Source organism: Motacilla alba, chromosome 2 (assembly GCF_015832195.1).
Source record: "Motacilla alba alba isolate MOTALB_02 chromosome 2, Motacilla_alba_V1.0_pri, whole genome shotgun sequence".
NCBI lineage: Eukaryota > Metazoa > Chordata > Aves > Passeriformes > Motacillidae > Motacilla > Motacilla alba.
The window spans coordinates 138062530-138086686 of NC_052017.1; the positions used below are offsets into that span (position 1 = coordinate 138062530).

At 40.5% G+C, this 24157-nt stretch overlaps 1 protein-coding gene across 2 annotated transcripts in view; it reads right to left on the minus strand.

Annotated features, from left to right (window-relative positions):
- SAMD12 (sterile alpha motif domain containing 12) overlaps nt 1-24157 on the minus strand; it is a 176464-nt gene that overhangs the window by 83698 nt on the left and 68609 nt on the right. For both annotated transcript variants that reach the window (XM_038130231.1, XM_038130230.1), the window contains exon 4: nt 9794-9934. In XM_038130231.1, coding sequence (XP_037986159.1) covers nt 9794-9934 — 141 coding nt within the window. The remainder of the gene's footprint in view (nt 1-9793; nt 9935-24157) is intronic.

The window sequence follows — 24157 nt, forward strand, 5'->3', positions numbered from 1 at the left end:
AGCAATAGGACAAAGGGAAGTGGCTTCAGACTGAAAAGAGGGTAACTTAGATTGAACATAAGGAAGAAATTCTTTACTGTGAGGATGGTGAGGCACTGGAACAAGCTGCTCAGAGAAGCTGTGAATGCTCCATCCCTGGAGTTATTCAGGGCCACGCTGGATGGGGCTATGAGAAACCTGGGCTAGTGGAAGGTGGCTGGATGTGGTTCATGGGCCTGTATGGCAGGAGGGTTGGACCTAGATGGTCTTAAGGTTCCTTTCAACCCATGCCATTCTATGATCAATCCTAATTTTATTCTATGTTGGATTTCTGGAAAAATCTCATTAGAAATCATAATTATGTAATATTGTAAATGGCACCATCTTACAATATGATTTATTTAAACTTTGTGTGAAAGACTGTACCTATTCCTGGAATCCCTTTTACCAGCCTGTTCTTTGTGAATGGGTGAAAACAAGTGATTTCCACTGGCACTGATCACAAACAGCTGTTGTTAAATAACAGACTGACTGCTGAAAGCTTTCCTATTTAGCTAAAAGTCTTTCAAGGTTGGCTGCAGCACAAACAGCAATAGTTTACTTTTTTAAAATAAATGTTGAGAAGAACTGTTTTTTCTCTTTCCAATTTTACACATGACTGAGAAAACACACACACACATATATCTATATATGTACATTTTTATATATATGTAATATATATATTCACCAAACATGTTAGACAGTATTGGGTATGCATTAGTTCAGAAGGACTAAACATTCCAGACCAAACTGACCAGTAGGCTGACTTGTGAGAAGTTTGAAAAGCAGGAATGAAAAAAAAAACCAACATATCAACATCAAAAAAATAATAAGAAAAGCAGACAACTGCAATCATGATCTTGCAGTCATACAAAGCAGCTAATGCTATATTATCAGTAGACTGAGTTGCAATACTATTTATAGAAACACATAAAAATGCAAGCACATCATAATATTATACAGCTAAAATCTTGCCAGACAAGTTCATCAATACAAATTTCATAGGTCCTATGTTTCCTTATTCATATTTCAAACTAATATACTACACATATTGAAGGACAATTCTGTGCTAAACCTATCCACAGTGCATTACAATGTATTGTCCAGTGTATTGGAACTTATTTTACCTGTCAGCTGAATCACTTGGTTATTTGATATGAATATATATTAGCATCACAGCAAGAGCTTAAAGGTAACTAACAGTCCCACAGCAATGCAATGGTCTGCCAGGGACCATTGACTGCATTGCAAAGTGTATTCTTCAGGTTAGAAGCCAGACACTTGAAATTCAAGTAACTGAAGCCATACATGGAATTTGATATTTATCATCACTGATGCATGTATATTAGATATTTTATCTTTGCTCAGATACACATTCCCCATACAATATTGTGTTTCAGCTAAAACAAATGAAAACCATACAGAACCCTCCCGTGTGTACTTGTAACCTGAAAAAAATATTTTCAGACATCTTTACAGTGCACAAAGTCTGAAAAGCCTCTCATGAACAACTACGGCTTCTGATTCCAGAGCTACATCCTCTGTTAAGTGATGAAACTGTCCTTGACTGGAATGGGAAAAATACAATAAAGACTGCTCTTTTGTAGTCTAATGGGTGGCAAAGTCATTTTACAGACTTGGAAAGCAGTATTAAGAACAAGTGCAACAATTCCTGCAGTTGTACAGGAAAAAAGGACATATAATAGAAAGGAGTAAAAGGGATATGGACATTTAGTGAAAATAAACCCATATTGAGGAGAAGGTTAAGATTTCTTTACCTGTAATCAGGCAATTTAGCATGCTGAGTTTTGACACACAGCTTTCATGCTCTGATAAACTACTGTTATTGGGTAGTTTCTGACAGTGCTTCCATGATACACTTTGTGTTCAACTCACAATGTCTCTCAGACATTTTGGAGCATAACAGGAGCACAGAGCAAAGGAAACTGGCTGGGAATTAAGCTTGCTGGAGCTCTTCTGAAAGAGCAAGTATTTTTTTCTGTGCCTTAGATAGATGCCATGTATGCAGCATATGCAAGAAACAGCTGCATAGTACTCTGTGCTTCGGGAAGAAAGGCCCTTCCTGACTAGCTGGAAGCTTCAGGGTTAGGCAAAAGAAAAAGGTAAGATTGAAAAAATGAAAACAAAAGAAGTGATGTCTGGTAAGAAGACAGACAGTTAAGATTTCAAATGCTGCAGGCCTTGAAACACCACAGGCATATGAAACCAAGGTTCCTTGGGTGCCAAAACCTTGAGTCCAGAATGTATTACACAGAATGTACTTCTTTGCAGGGGTGACAAAGAAATGTGCTGATCTCAAATAACATTTCTTCAAGGAACCTGAAGGACAGTAGGCAATAACAGTTCAGATACCACAGGATCCATAAAGACTACAGGAGGGGGACAGCAAGCTGTAATTGCTTTCTCTTAACTTGTTGACCTTCTAGTCCTGTGCTTGGCAAGTTCCTATGTTCTCAAAATTTCTGACCACTCAAGCCCCTTTTCAGCCAATTGTGTAACTCCAAATCATTCATTGCTGTTTACTGGAGCCACCATAGCAGAAAACGTCTTATTATGTGGGACATCAGAAGATAGGACTGAGTCTAGTACTTTAAATGACAATAAATCTCACATGTAGTGATGAAACCTGGTATGACAGTGCTCAGGTTCTTCCCAGCTTTGATATCCATATGGACAAAGCAGACAGGGCAAACAGGAAGTGGCATCATGTTTCTGATAGACTGGGGGGTTCCATGCCAAATTTTCATCAAGCCTGCCTTTAGTACTAACAGGCTGATAATGCTGCCAAAATCGTAGTAAAACACTTCTGTTAAGGAGGGTTTCATGGTCCTGACTTACTCACCACACAGATCCTGAAGGCAATGCTTCTGTTACAAAGATCTGTTAAAACCCAGTCAATGATCCAACACTAGAACACAAGGCTCTCACTTGTTATTTGCTCAGTTATAGAATCATAGAGTATTTTAGATTGGAAGGAACCTGAAAGGTCATTCAGTTCCAACACCTCTGACATAGGCAGGGACAATTTGCACTAGACCAAGTTCCAATCTGGCACTGAATACTTCCAGGGATGAAGCAGGCACAGGTTCTCAGGGCAACCTGCTCCAGTGCCTCACCACCCACACAGTAAAGAATTTCTTCTTTATATCCTATCTAAACCTACTGTCTTTCAGTTTGAAGCCACTACTCCTTGTCCTATCCTTGCCCTTGAAAAGTCCCTCTTCAGCTCCTTGTAGGTCACCTTTAGGTACTATAGAAGGCTGCTGTAAGGTCTTGTCTCTCCAGAACCTTTCCAGGCTGAGCAACCCCAACTCTCACAGCCTGTCTCTATAGAAGAGGTGCTCCATCCCTCTGATCATCGTCACGGTCCTCATCTGTACTCACTCCAACAGGTCCATGCCCTTCTTCTCTGGGGCCCCAGAGCTGGATGCAGCACTCCAGGCAGAGTTCCATGAGAGCAAAGCAGAGGACAGAATCACCTTCCTTGACCTGCTGGTCACACTGCTTTTGATGCAGCCCAGGACATGTTTGGTTTTCTGGGCCACAAGTGCACATTGCCAGTTAGCGTTGGGCATCTCGTTAACCAACACTCCAAGTACTTCTCCCCAGGGTTGCTTTCAATCCATGCTCCACCCAACCTGCATTTATGCTTTGGATTGTCCCAACCCAGGTGCAGGACCTTGCATTTGGCCTTGCTGAACATCATGAGGATTGCATGGGCCCACCTTTCCACCCTGACCAGGATTCTCTAGATGGCATCCCTTCCCTCCAGAGTGCCAACAGCACCACACAGCTTGGTGTCCATGGCAAACTTGCTGAGGGTGCACTGGATCCCACTATCAATGCCACTGACAAAGATGTCAAGCAGTGCCAGTCCCAATGCCAAGCCCTGACCAACAACACTCACCACTGGTCTCCACTTGGAACATTGAGCCATTGACCACATCTCTTTCAGTGTGATCATCCAGCCAATTCCTTATCCATTTGAGTAATCCATCAAAACCATGTCCATCCATCCATGCATCCATCCCATGTCTCTCCAATTTAAAGAAAAGGATGTCATGTGGGACAGTCTCCAATGCTCTGCACAAGTCCAGTCAGATATACCAGTTGCTCTTTCCTTGCCATCAGCCCTGCAACTCCATCATATAAGGCTATCAAATATATCAGCCACAATTTGCCCTTAGTGATGCCGTGTTGGCTGACACAAATCACCTCCTTACTTCCTGTGTGCCTCAGCACAGTTTCCAGAAGGATCTGTGCTCAGGAATACACTCAGTACAGGTAGCTCGGTGAGCAGCTGCAGTGAGAGCTGCAGATTGAGCTCTGGGTGGCAGGAGCTTGAGGCAAGAGGCTGAGAACTGGCACCCACCCTTTGCATAGCAAAGGGCCCAGGGACCTGTGGCACCAGCCAGGTGACTCAGGGACACAGCAGGAGCCAGTGACTCAGCAGGAAGAGCCCAGACGTTCCTCTGCTTAGACTACAAGGAAACAGAAGCCCAGGGTTTCCTTTGTTCTGAAGTAGCAGCTTGAGCTGTTATTTTGTTGCTGTACCATGGTAAAGCTATTTAAAGAATTCAGAGGTCTGAGACTCTGCTATGGGAAACCCTGGGCTGAGCTGGTACAGAAACCTTGTTTGCCTGTGAGAGTGGTGTGTGTGTAGGGAGTCAAGCTGTGCACACATCAGCTTGGAGCCACCCACTGTGGAGGGACTTTGCTTCCAGCACTGAAATCTCTGGGTAGCAAGAGTGTGACAGTCCAAGAATGGCCCGACAGAAAAGTTTCCTTAACATCTGTTCCATGATCTTGCTGGGCACAGAGGTGAGACTGACCACCCAGTAGTCTCCCCAGTCTTCCTTTATACTCCATATTTTAAAATTAGGGTTCCCATCACTGGAACTTGATTGGACTGCCACAACTTCTCAAATATGATGGATAGTGGTGCAGTCACTCCATCTGTCCCTCGGGACCTGTGGATACATCTCATCAGGTCTCATAGATTTGTGCACCTTCAGGTTTCCTTAGATGTACTTGATCCTGATCTCCTACAACTGGTTCTTCATTCTCCCAGCCCCCACCTTTGCCTTCTGTGGCTGGAAAACTTGCCAGGGAAAATTGAGGCAAAAAAATTTGTTAGACATTTCGGCTTTCTCCATGTCCAGGGTAACCATATCTCCCATTTTCTTCCAGAGAAGACTCACATTCACCCTAGTCCTCTTTTTATCACTGGTGCACCTATAGAAGATTTTCCTGTTGCTGCTGACATCTCTGGCCAGCTTTAATCCTATCAGAGACTTAGCTTTCCTAACCTGATCCTGCTTCTCATTTTCTCTGCATTTCTCCCAGGCTATCTGTTCTTGCTTCTAGTGTCTGTAAGGCTTTCTTTTGGTGTTTGGGTTTGCCCAGGAGCTCCTCATTTATCCATGCAGGCCTTATGGCATTTTTTGACTGATTTCTTTATTGTTAGGCTGCATCACTCCTGAATTTAGATGCAGATGAGATGCAACTCTGAAGGCCTTCTAATTTCCTTCCTGGAAGAATACAGTGCTAGGGTACCTTAACAGGTTTTAAATAGGACTATGCTGGAAATGGGAGGGAGGGAGGGAGGGAGGGAGGGAGGAAATCAGTGTTACTGTGACTCCCATTGGGCACATCTGTATTTCAGTAACTGAGTGTCAGTGCAGGATGAGCAGAAAACTTAGTGAAGAAACAATTTCAACAGGTATCAACTGCTGAGATGATTTTCAACGAAGCACAAAGCTTTATTCTAACATGTTTTGCTAGGAGGAGAAATACTGTCCTGGCAGTACATTCAAGTAGCACTTTTGCCCTATATGAAACTCAGAGAGGAACTTAGAAGGGGGCCTAACATCATCCTAAATGCAGGTTATCATTTAATCCAAATCCAAAAATGCTTCTCAGGCTCAGCCCTATGGGCAGATTGCTGTCTGTGGATACTTTGTACAGAAACACACACAGCACTGTTGTACCCTTTTGAGGACAGTCTCCTCTACGCTAGCCCAAAGCAGGACTCACATTGAAAAATCTCAGAATAACTTCTTCCTTCTCTGTGTAGTTATGTAAGGCTTTTTATAAAAAAATGATCTTTCAACTCAGGCTTGCAGTGATAACAGTATAATAATGGTGTTTCCAACAGTGTGCAGCTCTCCCCAAGAGACATTGGAAGATATTTTGTCAAATTAGTTCCTCAACATCACTAACTTTGGGAAAAAAGCACAGATCAGTAGTTGGGCCTGTGCCCTTCTATCCTAGTGGAGGCTGGAATAGTGTTTCTACCAATAATAGCCTCAATCAGGCAATCAGACAGTTCTTGCTCTAAAGAAAAGTCTTCCTAAAACTCAAGACAAGACTTCAATTACACAATCACATACTATTCTGGCTTTAAGAGACTGGATGATGTGTCTTGAATGCAGAAGAATGAAATGGTTTTAAGTCACTTTCTGAAACAGGAGTAGAAAAGAATGCTATTGAGTTTTATAAATGAGGTTAACTTTCTCTGCAGACAACAGAACACAAAGCCACTTAAAATATCTGGTAACTATTATATAATGCTTTTTTAAAACTTTCCCTGTTCAATCTAGCTTCAACTGGGGTATGTACTAAAGTCCATGGAAGTCTTTCTGCTGACATCAATGGGTTCTGAATTAGGACCTCATTGCTTGCAACCCAGCTTGTGTGCTACATTAATTCAAAAATGGGTTTTAACAGCTTCTTTCACCTAACAGTCTCCTGAGCTGTGCTCTGAGATACAGAGAGCTTTTTTCTCCCTCTTTTTGGAGGGCAGCAAGGCACAGCACAGCAATAGCTCCAGTGTGATCTGGACTTTGTGAGTGCAATTTCCAAGCTGCAGAAACAGCTTTTCACAGGAAAAATGTTCTCCAAGTGTTCTCCAAAACAAAACAAAACAAAACAAAACAAAACAAAACAAAACAAAACAAAACAAAACAAAACAAAACAAAACAGTTACAGAAACCTGTTCCAGTAACAACCTGGATCAGGAACATATAAATCATAATAAGAATAGGAGTGGACACAGTTTGGAGAAACTGGGAAAAGGGACAGAACCACTTTTGGAGATCAACTGACATACCAAGAGCTTTACAAGTTGTACTGTGGTTGAGAAATAATATCTTAACCTTAGTACTTCCATCAAGCACTTTCAGTGGACACACACTCCAGCTTGGTGTAAATGAGGTGATAAGGGACAGGAGTACTGTTATCCTGTCACTCACTGTTCCCCCACCCTGGAATCATACAATTTACACAGCTTAGCTGCACAGGGGAATGTTCTTATAAACTGTTGTTCTGCCCATAACTTCAGCTCTATTTAAGAAGATGAAAGTAAACAGAGTTTTGGTTTCCCTAGCTTTTTAAAAGAAAGAGTCTGCTTAAGCACTCTGTTTTTATTCACCTGGGAGATGCCTGTTTTCATATTATCCTTGGTGGACCAACAGCACATGAAGATTATTGGCTTTCAGACAAGAGGTTTTACAGTCCATCAGGTCCATTCACAGATTTGTTTATTAAAATGGTATTTGTGTATTGTTTTGTCTATTGTACTGATATGAGTTTGGATTAGTGCCACTGTTTTCTTCCCTGGAAGGATAGAGAGCTCTTGCTCCCTCACACATTCATTCCCAGCTGAGCTCTGGAACACAGGGCAACCATAAGCTCTTGTGGCTGGTGGTCACACCAGTGGCCACCCAACCCTAAAAACCATAGCTTTGAATGCAGCCTGTTTTGTCTCTCTGAGCTTACCCACCCTACTACCAGCGGTGGGCACTGGCTCACATGGTTCCACTGTAACAGACCCCAGCAAAGGAATAAATTCTCCAAGCAAAGAATTAATTCTTCTGACAGAAGTTCTCAGACTGAGCCATTTCCCCGAGGATATATTGGAGTGGCTCTGAAGTGCAGCACAATGGCCAACACCATTGTGGGGGAAGACAGCCAGAGCTGCAGACCTCCAGCTTTTTGCCAAGCTTGTGCTGCCTTTCACAAAGCACACGATGTCTTGCCTTTACGGGATCAGAGTACATAAGAACATTCCCTCTACATGGCACAGACTACATTAAACACACATCCATGCATCCAGTGCTGATCTGTCCTTCACAGCCCAGCACATGATTATTCCTTCTCTTACCAAAGTCCAAACTTGCATGGGCAAAGAATGTAGCATCAAAGGATGCTGCCCTGAATTCCTTGATATGGGAGTCACTGCTGCCTGAGTGAGCCCAAGTCACATACCAGTTATGTGTCCAGAGGGGAACCAGAGAGAAACAATTCACATCACAGGAAATGCATAGTTCTCAATGTCACGTACAAGTCTATGCAGGAATCTATCTGGACAGCAGTGATCAACTGATCCAAATTTATAGCTAATGTGTCTTCATTGTCCCATATCAATCAAATCCCAACTTTCATAAGCAGGCCCATAACAGTGATAGTGGATGACCAGAACTTTGCAGTCCATCAAACTCTCAAGTAACATTCCAGATGCAGTAGAAGAGAGAAACTGGCCAACACTGAGGAAAAGGATGAAGGAATAATGGATGAATGGATAAAAGGAAAAAGAAGAGTTCTGAACATCTGGGGAAGACATTCATGCTTTAGCATGACATGACACAAGATGAGGTGAGCTTTTATTAACAGCTCATGGAAAAACAAAGGAACTCTAAAACTCTGCATCACATTCCACAAGACACCAAGCCTGAAGAAACAATTCCGTTGAGACTTCAGCTCTTCCAGATAAAATACAGCTTATTCGACTAATCAGAGTTTTCCCTGTGAGCACAGTGAGCAAGGCTTAATTAGGAACATAATGTAATGTGTGAAGGACATTTTGTTAAAAATACACTGCATGTACTGAGGAACTCTGCTTTTTTCATACATACAGTGTGACACTCAACAGGCACTGAACCAAAACACCACAGAAGTATGTGGTTTATGCTATCCCATTGGACTACCAAACAAGATTTAATATTAAGAAACTATTGCAGATACATAGTAGAGGACGTCTAAGTGTTCCTTTACAGTATTGCCACAATAACTGCTTTTCTTTCATGTTACCACAGCCATTACTAGAGTGCTAAGACCAAAAGTCATCATAAAACATCTAAACCTCATGTGGAAAATATATATAACCTTTTTGCTACTCCTTCTTCTGTGTCTTCTAATCTAGACTTAATATTAAGCCCAGCTTTGTTTTTTCTTAGCAGCAAAAATTAGAAGCAATTCTGTTCAAGTCAATAAAATTGTTGAAGAAGGAATCAGCCATCTGCAAAAAACAGTCTAACAGGTAATTTTCCACTGACAGTTCTTACCATAAAACAGGTGACAGAAACGACACTGTTTCATCTAACACTGTGTTTTATCTAACACTGAAAGTAAACAATTAGTGCAAAATGGACAATGCTTTTAAAGACAGTAGGTCCTCCATCTGTGCCCTTTATATAGAATTATTTTCATCTTAGTAAGCAGATACTTAAGAAGGACCACCATCAAATTGTAGATAGATGGAGCCTATTCATCACATAAAACAGGCAGCTGAACATCTCTATTTATTTATGCATTGTTTTACCTTTAGATCCCCCCCTTGGAAAGTATGTGGAATCTATGAGACATTTTCACACATCACTTCTTGTAGAAGAACATCAAGTCACCTTTTATGCCCTCAGGCAAACTTTTACTATCTGATCTCAGTAACTGTCCATATCAAAAATATTTTTCATACCTTGTGTAAGCAGCTGGAGGTTTCGGACTTCTTCTCTCACCTTCAGCTGAAGGACTTGCTGCAGAATGTGCTGTCTCAGGCTTTCCTGGGCAATGCCCATTCGTTCAAGCTTTTTGTCAGTAAGCCTCAGCAAAGCACGGCCTGGAAGAAAAAGCCAAGAAGAAAAATCACCCAAGGATTTCCATTAGTGCAATAAGCTCACTCTGACATGATAATTCACTACAGAAAAAAACCTCACCCCCGAAATACATTATTCTGAGCAGATATTGTTCCATCTGTTAGGTACTCCCTTACTGTTAGAGACTTATGTGCTGCTCCTCCCTTTTCTATTGTTTTTCTGTATTGTTTTGGTGCTTTGTGAGATACAGGCATGTAAAAGAGGTATCTTGTGCCATTTTAGACAACCAATCGCTGCTCTTAAGGGCCAGTTGGTCGCCCATGGGTAGGACAACCCCTATAAGTCTACAACTGACATAGGTGCCTAAATAGACTCTCACCTATTTTCAAACATCATGTCAAGAAATGAGTGAAAACCAATGACTGTGGGTTTTACAAATTAAATCAATTTAAGATATATCAGTGATGAATATTGTTGCAATTCAGATATGTCTATAGTTTAGCAGCACCATTTCCCAGATGGTTCTGTACTTCATGGTTCAGCCTTCCAAATCCCTCTTAACAGCAAACTATTACAGTAAAATTGAAAAAAACCACCCAGAGACTTCTATCAATTATATCTAAAACATTCCCAAAAATATTTTGTCTGACTATAAAAAAACCATCTGCCTATGGTCTTTACAGGCATTCACTCCCAGTTTGTGACTTATCTTTGGTATTAGGTTAATGCTGAAACACAGCCCCAGGCAGACTGTAGATGTTTAAAACAATCAAACAATCTACATTCTCCTGATTTTGCTAGTGGAACTCTGACTCCATCTTTTGGGCATGTCTGTGCTATAAATAAAGAGGAGCAAGGCTGTACACTGGCTGAGCCAACAATAAGGAATTATTTGAACCAAGCAGAGAACCAAAGCATCAAGTAGAATTTTACCCTAGGAAGAAAATGAAAACTTACTTTCTTTGGTCTTCCCAACTGCTGTGAGGTAGTACAGGGAGGAGTGTTGTGCAGCCCCCTACTGCCTCTTGATTGCCACTATGTACATTTGCTATCTAAAGGTGCCCTGGCCAAGAAAAATCAAATTGGAGCTACATTGATACTACCTTGAAAATTACATGTTTGGTTCACTTTTTTAAACAGGTTCAACTTTTTGCCTCCTCTGTTTTTTAATTATGAAAAATCCCTTCTTTGACTTCTCAGGCCTTATTCTGAAACCAGAAGAAGATAGCAAAGAGCAAGTTATTCCCTCTGCAACACAGCAGCCTCTATGCTACCATTACTGTGGCTTTTGGATGAATGGTACAATTTAGCTCATTAGAAAGTGTTACTCAACACAGCAAGATAAGGCCCTTATTCAACATCTGTCCTTGCAAACTAGCAAGGAGTAGAGAATTTTTAGAATTATTTTAATTTAAAAAATTAAGATGAATGTCAAAAATTTAAAGGGGCACAGAATATCTGTCCCAAACCAAGGAGTTAGAAGCATGCCTTTCACAAACTGCTGGATTTCACTCACAACCAGTTCCTTTTGATCTTGATATGAAACAATGTAAAATACTGGGATATTACTATTAATAAAGCAAGATGTTATTGATCAGATAAAAATGACAGCATTCATAGATTTTCAGCCCTTCTGTGTCTCTCAAACACTACACACTACAAAGGATGACCTTTTGACAAGGAAACCTTTCTTTGAAATCACAGACAAGAAGAATCCTAAGGGTTAATGTAATAACAAACTATTGAAATTAAGTCTCTTGCAGATCAATGCCAGCTGTCCAATTCTCCTGGTGATAAAGGCAGCAATAATGACTTCAATTTTTATATTGCCTTATCACACTAAAATATCTTAAAGCAATTTATAAAGGATGTACAACAGTTCAAGAATATGGCCTGTAATGTCAAATTAGCAACTGAAAGCAAATAAAAATACAAGACACCAGTTTAAAGAGTGCCAACACATATGTCATCTTAGGGCAGGGAGTCAGCAGCAGTAATATGAAAGGGCAGACAGAGGCCACACATCTCATCCAGTGCCCTCCACCTCTTTTTGGCCATAGATACATTCATTGCTCTTTCCTTCCTCTGGGCAACTCTTTAGTTCATTTTCAAATCATTTTTCTACCCCAGCCACTGCCTTCGGAAGTTGAGTGTGCACAAAACAGAGATGTCTCTTTTCAACTCTTGGCATGTCAGTTCTTCTGCTGCTTAGGCTTAAAGCACGATGCTATTGACTCACTCTGGAGCAGCTTGCACAAATTGCCTTAAATTAACTCTTTCTTGCCCCAAATCCAAAGTGACATGTTGAGGCAGTGATGAGGTGAGAAAGCAAACATCCAAATGTGGCATTTCAAGAACGCGCTAAGGGATCTGATTGTGAAAATTCAATCCTCCTCATACCTTCTCCCCCCCAACACTTAGAACAACAACATCCAAGCGGCAAGTGGAATAATTTTCATTCTGACACTAAATCATGCCTTTGAAAAGATATTTTTAGTGCCTGGACCAGTCACTAAAGCCAATTAGTCACTAAGGCCAAGATCCTGACAATCAGCTAATGATTTTGGATGCTTCCCTGTCTTACTTCCTGCATTATGCAGATCTGAAAGAGTAATCACTTTGTGCTAAGAACTCTGTGTTACTGGACATTGAAACCAACTGTCCAGAGAATTTGTGGAGTCTCTGTCTTTGCAAGCATTCAAAACCTTTTTGACAAGGTCCCGAGCTGCACTTGTCCCTGCTTTGAGTAGATGATTGCCAGAGGTGCCTTCCAACATCATCTGTTCTGTGAAATAACCTGCATGAAGGATCTTGATCTAAATACCTATTTTCTTTTAAAAAGCTAAGATTGACAAAGGAAATTAATAAGAGTACACAAAAGATGGCCATTTTATCAAGCAACATGATTAAACAGAGAGACAGCTATACAGTAAAATTTTGGGATAGATTTTTAATTTTCAGAGAGTGCAGATATAATATATTATCAAAAGCAGAACATTTCTGAGAGTATACACTGATTTATTCTATATATTTTCTAAGAGTATACACTGATCTTTGCTCAGACACAAGTAGAATGAACCTAACTACCATTGCAGGAAAATTTCCCAGCACTACAGAACAGACACTACCTCATAGATGTAGTAGCTACCTGACCAGCAGGCACATTTTTTTCAAAAGCACCTAAACTAAGAGAACCATAAAGGTCCCAGTGACAAACACCTAGGCCTTGGATCAAGCTGGTTGCAAGGCTGGAAACCAAATGTTTTAAACAGAACTCCACCAACTCCCTCAGTATCTGTACACATCTTTTAACACCTAAACCCCAGCCCTCTCATACTCAGGGCAGATCAGCCGTGGAATGTTCTGAGCTACCCTGAGGGCAAACACAAAATATAAAACACTTTCCAGCTTAATAATAGATTGATGGCCTAATTTTTTCTAATATGACTTAGCTGCTACAGATCTCATTGAATCAAGCTGGGATTAGATGAAAATCTGAATGGAGGGAGAAACATTGCATGCCACAGAACATTAGCATGAGTGTAAGCGCTGGTCCAGTGAGGCTGGCATCGGCCCTTGAGCAAGGAAGACAGCACAGAAGGAAGGAAGGAAGGAGCAAGGAAGACTGCTGTACCTAACGAGAAACACTCAGCCCTCCCTGCACTGCTATATCCTACTGCTCTTCCCCCAAGTGCCTCTGTACAGACACACAGAGGCACACCTCACAAGAAGCCTTGAAAGAACACTTGCAATGCAGGAAAAGGGACAGGTAAGAAAGGGCTTATTTAACATGTGGAAAGAACTCAAGAAATACAGGGAAACAAGAGCGGATAGCTAGTAAGAGGCTGATCTGACACAAAACCCTGATGAAAACTATGAGTAATTTAAAGCTGATGAAAATGATAAACCACAAGTGGGAACAAATGATGGTGTGAAATATGGCCAAGACAGGTGACCTTGTCTTCCAAGTACAGTATGAAAGGTATACCTGATTGTCAAGACAAGATGTTTGGTTTACTTACTTGCAAAACCTGAAAAAACAGGAAAATGAGATTCACTAAGCCCCTAAATTATGTAAGATGAATTTTTTTTCAAGTTTATACTTAAATGCTGCAAATGCCATTTTATTCTTAGTTAATAGATAATAGCGTGTTTCTCTAGTTTTTCAAATGTGGTGCTTTTGTGTTTACTTGAAATAGACTGATCACAGCTTTCCTCTTGCTTAAACAGGCTGATTGTTGGCTGCTCTTGACTGCCTTGGACATACCATGTAAGAAATTTCCATGACAGAGACACAGGCACAAATATCATTGTTCAGGTGCTGGTGAGACACAAGTATAAAACTCTCATGATATAATCAGGAAAGAATGCAAACAAGAATGGGCAGAGAAAGAGGCTATGATTTCATAGTGAGGAATGGCAAAATAGTGAGAGGAGGCAAGAAAAAGAACAGTCATCTACAGAATGAAACTAGCCTCATGATGGCACTGGGGGGCAATGAACACTGGGAAAAGAGAAGAACTGTTAGACTGAATATATATACTATATATATCTATATATATATATATATATATAGATATATAATACATATAATCTCTGACTATATTAGGGAACTGACTTGAAAAGAGAACAAATGGGTATGAGTACAACTGAAGATGCTGAGTTCAGAAATATCTTTTAAAAGAAAGAGCACAAACCAGAAATCAATCAAATTTTCAGAGTAAACTTGGTGTAACTTCATGATGCTTTTCTGGATAACCTATCAGATCTTCTACAGTCCTATATTTTCTGCTTTTCCCATGAGAATTTAAGACCCTGTCTCTCCTTCTCATGCCTGTCTCATCACTAGTCAACCAGACACATCAGCCACTTTGTCATCAATGCCTCGTGGCAAACCTACAGCTCTTCCTGCAAAGGCAGCTAGATCTGATTTGTCTTACTAATCATTTTAGCCCTAAGACTAATGCAGACTCTTGGGGAACTGCAACTTGCATTACCATCCTCTTTGTCCCCCTTCAGTTATCTAACATGTCACGAATCAGGGAAGACTTACTTGCTTTAAAAGTAAAAATGGATTCATTTGTTCATCAGACTTACCATAGCAGCAAACACCTTATTGATCTACCTGCTAGCATAAAGGCAGCTGCCAGCCTAAGCAGCTCCCAAAATTGCTACTGGTACCTCCTGGTACTTCTGATACGAAGTATCAGATATTTAAGATACCAGATATTTAAGCTGAGGACCAGCTTAAATAGACAGAAGATACAAAGTATTCTGGTACAGAAACAAAGAAGAAGGAACACTAGTTTCTAATGACAGGGACCAGGAGGAGCAGAGAAGACTATTCAACCTTGAAGAATACTAAAGATCTCCACCTGAGGAAGTCTCCAACATCTGAAACAGCATTCTTGTACTTTCTCATCCTGTTAACAAAATCAGTAAACCTCCAAGAGGCCACAGGAATTACCTTCTGGTAAGACACAGGAATGGAAGAAGCCCATGACTCCAGTATGTCTCCAGGGGAAGCACAGGAAACCACAGCAAGGCTCGTGTATCAATTTGCTCATGTATCAAACTAGCTTTGGACGCGCTTTTATTTGTTAGCACCATCAAAGATGATTCTCTGCCTTTTTCTCACTCATTATTTGCTGGATCTGGATGACACCCATTCTATAATAGAGTTTCTCAAAGAAAACACTGTCATACTGGTCAATCACCATCTGATCAAACTCAAAGAAGCAGCTATGTAAACAAAATCACTTTCTGAATATTATCTGCATCCCTTGTTTCAACATGGTGTGTGTTTATAGTTCTGATAACAGGAAGTGATGACTATTTTTATTTCTGCCAATAAATCTACAATAAAACAAGTTTATTTCCATAAAGCCCTTCTCATGTCACAGTTTTCTTGCACCATCCCATCCTTCTTCCACACTTCCGAACCACAAACATGAACAGAATATGAAAGAAAAGTAATTCAACGGAATCTTTAACTTAGCTGCATAACAAATATAAAACTAGCAACAACCAAAACATGGCCTTATTTCTAAATTTGTTTCTGACAAAATTACTAAGATGTCAGTGTTGTGTCTGTGAAGCTATTTAACTCAGATTACTTAGTTTAATGTAACTTACTCTCATCTTGGTGCTGCCTTTCCCAATTCCCTCCATATTCTATCATATACCACTGTCATTTTCTATTCTTTTAATTCTGTTACAGTCCTTCGAGCTATGTATCTCCTGTTCAATGATGGCCTCTGAAATTTCAATTAGGAGATGTCTTTCTGACACTCAGTCTTTCTTGCCTCTTCCCAAGGATGTCTCCCAGGTAGCTGCCCCCAGCTGCTTCTCTCTCTTCCAGGCTACTGTGCTCCTGACACAGGCTCAGGCACACCCTCCAGCTCAGTCACAACCACACTGGATTTATGCTATTGAACAAAACCAAAAAACCCGCGGTAATGGTGAAGTCATGTAAGAATACTGAAAGACAGTGAGTTACCAGAGCATGGATCTGAAATATTCAATTTAGGAACTGCAATTTAAAAATACGCTTCTTTGTCCCTGGTGGATACTTCCAGCCAAGTAGCTCAAAAGAGTCCAGGTACCTTGAAAATTAGCTGAAGACAACAATCCTTCTCCAGAAGTGAAATTCTTCTGACTCCTAACTCCTCCCGTAAATAAAGCAAGCAATTTCTGCTCCTTGACTTACCCACACATTTCCAAGGAAGTATTTATTGCATACTTCCTGGGATCACACATCCTTATATCATAGAATCATTTAGGCTGGAAAAACCTTTCAGATCAACGGTTAACCCAGCGCTGTCAAAACCAGCACTAAACCATGCCCTAAGAGGCACAGCCACATGCCTTTTAAATACCTCCAGGGATGGTGACTCCACCACTTCCCTAGGCAGCCTATTCCAGTGCTTGACAAACCTTTTTGGAAAGAAATTTTTCTTAATATAAATCCTCTCTGGTAGGGTTGTTGTAACCCATGTGCAGGATCTGGCACTTTCCCTTGCTGAACCATACATTTGGGCTTGGAGCACCAACCCAGACTGTCCAGCCTGTCCAAATCTCTCTTGTAGAGCCTTCCTGCCCTCCAGCAGATCAACACTCCCATCCAACTCGGTGTTGTCTGAAAACTTACCAAGAATGCCCTCAATCCTTTTGTCCAGATCATCAATGAAGGTCTTAAGCAGAACTGCTAGAGATACGGAAGAGCCTTAGCCACAATTTTTTTTGAAATTAATGAATTCATTACTCTAGTGTCTAATGATTTACAAATATATTCAAAAATATCTTTATTCTAAGACAATATTAGAATACAAATCTCAATACAGGGAAGGGAAGGGGTTAATGAGAGACTGTGCATCATGATTACTGGAAGTGGTTCAGTTGGTAATTTACTGTACTGATGGGAACTATATTGATTTCTTACAAGTCATGAGCAAAAGACTGTTAGATGGTCCTGTTTTTCAGATGAATATGTTCAGCACCTGATGATTTTAATAGGAGGAAATAGTAATAACTTGAATTCCCTTCTGAAATATAAATTCAGGCACAAATCATATTACAGCACTTTTCAAGCGTACTGTAAAATGTGAGACAACCATTTTTAGTGCTCTCAGGAAGGACCCAACAGGACCTACAAAGTAAATTAAGGATAAATGTAAACCTTTAGCAGGCAGTCTATAAATCAACATTGTTTGTTGTATCTACATCTGCCACCCTACTTCCTGAACATACAAAATTATATATTATCTACAGCTATATATAGACATAATACTGACATATAAAAATGAGCTTTTCTTATATTGCACATCGTATTTTAAAAGAAAAAACCCTAGGACTATTGTTTGTTGGTACCTGTGTGCTAGATTTATGGTCCCCCTATTCAAATAAACATCCCCAAGGTCTTTCCTGTTCATGATGGAGTGAGTGAATCTGTCAACACCTTATTTCCTTTGTTCAGCATCAGCAGGACACGCAGTTCTTCAATTCCTTGTTAATATAATATTGCTCCCTGTGCATCACACTATGCACTATATATCCCGTTTCTTTATCAATGTTTAAAAATCACATTAGATCATTCTTGTTGGCAAGAGCCTTGTTAATTTATTCAGGAGTAAACATACATTCCTATATTATAACACACAGCTTCTACACAGAACATATTAGGAAAGGGAAAGATGATTTGGAAAGCATTAGAACTGACTGAAGTCTTTAAAGCAAACTCAAACAAGAACTTTTGCTGTAACTCCTAATGGTGGACCTTACAAAAATCAGATTTCTTACAGAAAAAAGGGATCACGTATTACCACAAGAAAAATAACCATAAACGAACATACACACCAAAAGACCCCAAGACTCATTCTTGAAGTGACTAACCCAAGTGGAACTGGGAAATCCCTGAAATCACACAGAACACAATCCATTTATAAGCAAAATCCTTCACTGTTTTCAAGTGTTGGGTCTGGCTGAGGCAGAGCTCATTTCCCCTCAGCAGCTCTCAGAGCCTGTGCTTTGTAGCAGCAGCTGGGAAGCCGCTGAGAACACAGTGTTTTGGCTACTGCTGAGCAGTGCTCCCTCCCACAGCATCCAGGCTGTCTTTCCAACAATCCCCTCCCCACCAGCAAGCTTGGGATGGGCAAAATCTTGGGAGAGGACACAGCCAGGACAGCTGACACAAACTGAGTAAAGTGATATTGAATACCACATGCCATGTGCTCAGAATAAAAGCTAAGAAATAGGAAGGGGAAAGGAGTGCATTCATTAGTTCACAATGTTTGGCTTCCAGAGCAACCACTACATGTGCTGAAGTCCTGCTTCCCAGGAAGTCACCAGACATCACTTCCTGATGGGATGAAGAGAATTAAATCTTCAGAACTTTTCCTTTGCTTGAGCGTCACATTTTATTTTAGTGAACTGCCTGTATCTCAGCCTACGAGGTTTTTTTTCCATCTTATTTCCTTCCCCCGCCTTGCTGAGGAGAAGAGAGGAGAGACTTGGGGCATCTGGTGTCAAGTGAAGATCAACCCACCACAGTCACGCCTTGGAAGAAGGTCTTGGGGACCATCTGACTCATTCTGCTGGGGAAAGCCATCCCTCCTTCCTCCTGATTACTCTAACTGCCACACAGCATTTAGGCAAAAACCTTCACAAAGAAGAAGTATTTGAAACATGTTTAATTCATTTTCTGAGTTTCTTTTAATGCCAAACTAGTGGGAAGCAAGGAGGACCGACATAATGTGAGCAGACAGCTTACTGTGCTGCATTGCGGAAGGTCTGTGAGCCATCAAAGCTCCAGCACACCAGAGTTTGAGAACTTACATTTTCTAATAAGATTTTCCAATCACTGTTTTGTTTAAAAGAAAAAGAGAAAAATTTAAATTTTATTAAATATTAAAATAAGGTTTCATATCCCAATGCTGAGGTACATACAGCATTAAAACACTTCCCAGTCTGTATCCCTAGCTCTCTCCTGTTCCACATTGTTATCTGCAAGCAGCTTGCAGTGATGCTTTCTTCCACACCCATACCAGCTTAATCCTTCATTTTTAAAATTAAAATAAAATTGAGAAAGGTTTTTTGTTACTAGTCAGGTAGTTAATAATTCATACTAATAAAAATGGAAAATTAAAAGCAACATGCTAATAGGTTAAGCACTGTAGACTGCTTCAGCTCTCCTAACCTGAAGGAGGAACCAGCCAGATCTCTCCAGACGCATGTTTTGCTCTAGCATTTCTCTTTGGAGGCTTTAATTAGAAGCCTGGCACCTGTCAGGTGGCACACATCACCAGTGATATGCCTTGAACTTACTGTCTATGCTGCCCATTTTATAACCTAGGAAAAAATAATTTTCCATTTGTAAAAGTTACCTCTACCCAATTATATGCACAGTCTTTCAGACATAGGCACTAATCTGTTGTTTCACTGCTGGCTCAGTAGTACACCAAACTTTGCATTTCTTCCAGCTTTTATTACTCAGCTGTAGCTGAGGAGAATCAGGACATAAGGATTTTGTTTGGCTGGTCTATTCCTCCTATTTAATAGTTACACTTGACCTATAGAACACTGTGAGTCAGTCATTTTGGATCAGAAAAAAACCAGATACCTAAGCAACAAATCATTGTAGCTAGTTTTTAAGCAACTCATCCCTGTAACAGAATCCAGACCTTATTTTTTAAACTCTGTATTCTGTACCTCCAGAATCTGGCTCAACAATAATATTAATAATAATGATACAACACTAATGTGCAGGAGCCTTACCAGAGGCTGCAGCCCAGCACATGGCTGCAGCCCAAATGGAACATGCAGCCCAGCCCTGGCTCTAGCTTTGGGTCTCATCCTCCCAAGCAAAAATAAAAGCCTGTTTTCAAATACAAAGTGCAGGAAAACGTTGTGGGACCTTTTTTTATAAAAATAACTGCAATAGCTAGGAGCAAGGGAGCTCTTCCAAAAATATGGAGACAGCTCATGTTCAAACTGCCAGCAGAACATGCAGAGGCCCAGTTCCTGCTCCAGGCAGGGGGCTGGCCCAGATCCTGCTGAGGTGAGGCTGCACTGACCTTCCTGTGATGCACTTGGGAATCTCTGTGCAGGGTGCAAGAGCTCCAACCTTTGTCAACTCCCAGCCTCTTTCCAAGACCAGACACAGAGAACCCACCCCAGCCCTCCCTTTCCTACCTGCTAGAGAAAGGGCCAACTGCCCTGGCAGGTGGATAGTTTGGAGGCAGGATTTGGAAGCCCTCAGTCTGAAGGGGAAGCCAGACTTATTTTTCCTTCTGCTTTTCTGCTCAGATTGAGACAATGTTGGGCTCCCATTAAGAATCAACTGCAGGCAGTGAGGTAAATTCATGGCTAAAATAAAAAGGGAAACAAGATGTTCAGGTGCCTCCAGGCTTTTTCAGAAACCACAAAAGGAACTGTTCTGGATGATAATTTAGGAGTTCACTCTTCAATCCAGAGCATCACACCTAGGACCTGAGTTAGGCATAATGGGATCTGTGTGTGTCACTCACTTGGCTGTTCAGCAGCAGATGTCTAAAAAAGAGCTTGGGACAAAATACTCCCTCATTCTCCAAAAGCTTGTAATTTAGCAACTAATTAACAAAAACAAAGTTGGCTAATTTTATCTACAGCTGAGCCTAAGGTCAGTGGAAGGCTTCCAGTGACTATAGCAATACTTAGAGCTGCTTGTGAGAGGAATTTCACCAACATTTTAAAATGGTGGAATAATTCTGCCATTTCCAAAGTGATTTGATTTAGCAGGAAGAGGCAAAACAAGAAAAAAGTCCTGCAAGATAAATCCAAACTAATTAAAATTAAACACTAGTTAAAAGATGAAGCTAATTCACAATCAGAGCCACCTAGCAGTGAAAAGGGTGATTCTCAGGTCCTTGTGGTCTTGAAATTGAGGTTTTGGAAGAGACTGTTCAGAGGAGCTCAGGTTATTGGGGTCTGTACAAGAGGGAGGCAGCAGTAGTGGAGGGCTCTTTATCTCTGCATGAGATATAACATTCACAAAGGCCTTAGGGAAAATAAGCGTGGGAAAAAGTAAAAGGAAGAAAGGAAATTTATATAAATCAAACAAGTACCAGTAAACTCCCAAACCTCAGGTAATATGGGGTGTTTTTCTGCTTTATATTATATTTGCTTTCTGACAGCTTCAGTGGGTTTCCTTTCTACTATAAATTAAATTTTTCCTTTCAGACAGAACAGCAAACATTAAATCACTGTATTATGTATGAATCTTCAGTTACACCTTGTTTTTAGAAAGAATTTATGAAGAGGACACATTTGAATGCATGACATGGTCCACCTTTAAGTCTTTCTTGAAAGAAGCACTGAGGCACTGAGTTGAACAAACACTGATCAACCTATAAAATCAGATTAGAGAAAAAGCAACAACTGTGGCTAGTGAACATATTATAACCCTTATTGACAATTTGCCTGTAATAATTTATATGCAGGAGAAGACTGGAAACTATGATCACAGAAATTTCCTACAGTAACACTTCAGACTAACCCTCACCCAGTGGATGAGCAGATCTCACCCTCACACACTCTGAGCAGATGTCACAGTGTTTAAGCACAGTTCTTTTACTCGCAGAATATGCATTAGGAACCAGTGACACACTGGTTAAGTGCAGGGCAAGATGCTTTACTGATGCAGAGAGGGACTATTCCGACAGGTTGAATGAAGATGCTGTCACTCGTATCAGCTCAGACACAAATATGCAAAATAATTCTTCCACTGGTTTACACACACATACAAAGAAAACAGAGAAGGAAGCATCATTTCCAGCCTGGCAAAACTTTCCTAAACCACAAGAGTCTAGAGAATGTTTTTTGAGTACTGAGCCACAAATTGAATCCTCAGTCAAGTACTAAATTGTTTATCTTCATCTCCATTCATTAGCTTGCACTCAGTCTTCAATACAAAAGCCAAATCATTTCAGGGTTAGTTTCAAATGTGATTTTGATGCACAAAGGACAATTTCTTGTTTCTATGTTATAAATAAATATTTAGGCTTAACTCTGTCTCCTGGCTTGCAGACACATGTCTTGTGAAACTCCAGCAAGTAACAATATTCAGTTATCAAGAGCTGAATAGCAGCAATATAAACTAAGAAATGTGACAACAGATACTAATAAATTATTTACTTCATCTTCCAGTGCATAATTAAAATTCTAAATCAAATATCCAGATATGTAAATACTCTTCACTCAATTCACTAATATTTCTTTGCAATGTTCTCCTTTGAGTCACCTTTGTGATATCCATTTTGCTTGGTTTTCCTCACCAGCTTTTTTCTGTTTTCTTCCCACTGAAACAAGTTCTCTTCTGCAGTTTTCTCAGACAACAAAGCTTCTCTAGTTAAGCCATATGTGAGCACTGACATTATGAATTCCTGTAAATACCTCTGAATTAAATAGCTGGATGGTATGTAGGATCACAGCTGTCTATAGATTGAAGTATCAATTACAACTCCTTCGGCAGGGTTGCATAAGAAGCTGATCTAAATCAAGTTATTTCCTGTCTGCTCCCAAACAATTTTCTGATGACCTTTGAAGATGGGCAAGCCAAGATTTTTTCTGCAACATACAACAAGACATGGGTACTCCCAATCATGAACTCAGGACCTTGTATCTGCTCTCAGCAGCCATGTACTACTTCAATGATAAGGATCAGATCACATAGGATTCATTCATAATGGTCTAAGAAACACTTTTGTTATTCAGTGAGCAAGAAAAGACCTGGGATCCTGATAAATACCAAGCTGAATGTAAGCCAGAAATGTACCCTTTCAGCAATGGTCAGCTGTTGGAACCCTGATTACTGAGAATTCTAGACTTTCCTGGGCTGCAGTAGGACATAGCATTTCCAGCAGGTCCAAGGAGGTGATCCTTTGCTTCTACTTGACCCTGGTGAGGCCACATCTGGAATACTTCGTCCTGTTCTGGAATCCCCAGTACAAGAGAGACATAGACATACTGGAGCAAAGATCAACAAAAGACCACAGAGATGATTAATAGATTGGGGCATTTTTAAGGTAAGGAAAGGCTGAAAGAGTTGAGATTGCTCAGACAGGGAAAGAGAAGGCTCAGGGGGAGCTTTCCAATATGTGTAAATACCTAACAGAAGGAATAAAGAGACAATGGCCACAAACTGAAACAAATGAAATTCCATTTAATTGTAAAGAAGCTATTTTGAGTGCGCTTGAACACTGGAACAAATGTTCAGAAAAGTTGCTGAGTTTCCATTCTTGGAGATACAACTGACAGGACACAGCTCTGGACAATTTGCTCCAGTTGGCCCTGCTTTGAGCAGGAGGTTGGACAAGATGACCTTCAGAATCCCTTCTAACCACAGTGATTCTATCCCATGAAGGTACAGAGCAGTAAATCAGGCAGCCTGAACGTCAATAGAGTTAGCAAGGTCTCAACTAGCAGGTACTGAATATGGGTGTCTTATGTAATTTGGGTATCGATGTATTCAACTGAAATGTGCAAACCAAGAAGTCAGGTGAAAAAATACCTACCTACCCTCAAAATTGTTTAGATACAAGTATACACCACCTGCAAGTGTCCCTCAGCAGCAGCAGCATCCAGACATTGGATTTCTCTAAAGAAAATGCAATAAATAGCAAGGTTAGAAGGGCAGAAGGATGGAGCCTATTAGGCTTGTAAAACATGTGGGATTTTTCAGCCGTTTGAAGGTCACCTGATGTCACCCATTC